This window comes from Myotis davidii, unplaced genomic scaffold, assembly GCF_000327345.1.
Source record: "Myotis davidii unplaced genomic scaffold, ASM32734v1 scaffold164, whole genome shotgun sequence".
In the NCBI taxonomy this organism is placed as follows: Eukaryota; Metazoa; Chordata; class Mammalia; order Chiroptera; family Vespertilionidae; genus Myotis; species Myotis davidii.
The window spans coordinates 1,115,791-1,116,609 of NW_006296417.1; the positions used below are offsets into that span (position 1 = coordinate 1,115,791).

At 54.0% G+C, this 819-nt stretch overlaps 1 protein-coding gene across 1 annotated transcript in view; it reads right to left on the reverse strand.

Moving 5' to 3' along the window:
- LRRK1 (leucine-rich repeat kinase 1) overlaps positions 1 to 819 on the reverse strand; it is a 55,125-nt gene that overhangs the window by 2,890 nt on the left and 51,416 nt on the right. Inside the window, 2 exon segments of the mRNA XM_015569108.1 lie at positions 4 to 196; positions 198 to 437. Of these exon segments, the coding sequence (XP_015424594.1) occupies positions 4 to 196; positions 198 to 437 (433 nt within the window).

Consider the following 819-nt stretch of genomic DNA (forward strand, 5'->3'; position numbering starts at 1 on the left):
GTCCGGCAGCTCCAGGCCCGAGGGGCGCACGGGAAACACGTCCCTCCCAGGGTTCGGGTCCCCGCAGAAGTAGCGGGCGCACAGCTGGTAGGTGGCCGAGTGGTACATGACCAAGAGGTTGGCCCTGTCGTCCAGGCACCAGACCACCTCCTCGCCCCCGCAGTCCGAGCTGCACACGAGCGAGGTGACCGCCGAAAACCATGGCCGCCACGGGGTAGGGGTTCTGCCGCACGTCCTCGTCCGGGATGCCGAACTTGGACCTGTTGGCCGTGTGCGAGCACAGGTAGGAGCAGCTGTCCTCAGGGGCGCCCCGCACCACGGGGAACGCTGCCACCAGCCCGTCCGCCAGGCCCGCCAGCACCAGGAAGGAATTCTGCCGGGAGAACAGGAAAAAGGGTCTTGAAAAGGCAGGAGTGCCCCGCCGGCAGGGCTCAGGGGTTGAGCGTCAACCTCTGAGCCAGAAGGTCAGGGTTCGAATCCCAGTCAAGGCACATGCCTGGGTTGTGAGCTCAATCCCCAGTAGGGGGCGTGCAGGAGGCAGCTGATTCAGGATTCTCATCATTGAGGTTTCTCCCTCTCTCCCTTCCTCTCTGAAATCAATAAAAATATATTTTCAAAAAAAGAACATTTATCGAAATCCTTCATCAGTAAAAAATACATTTACACTGTGACCTAGTACATATAACTGAAACAAAAGTTTCATACACAATGCTTACCTTTATGATAAACAATGTAAATTTTTCTAGACTCTACTTCGTTTTTTTTCCCCTTAGTACTTATTTTATGGGTTGATTACAATTGACATTTTCAAAAACTGTT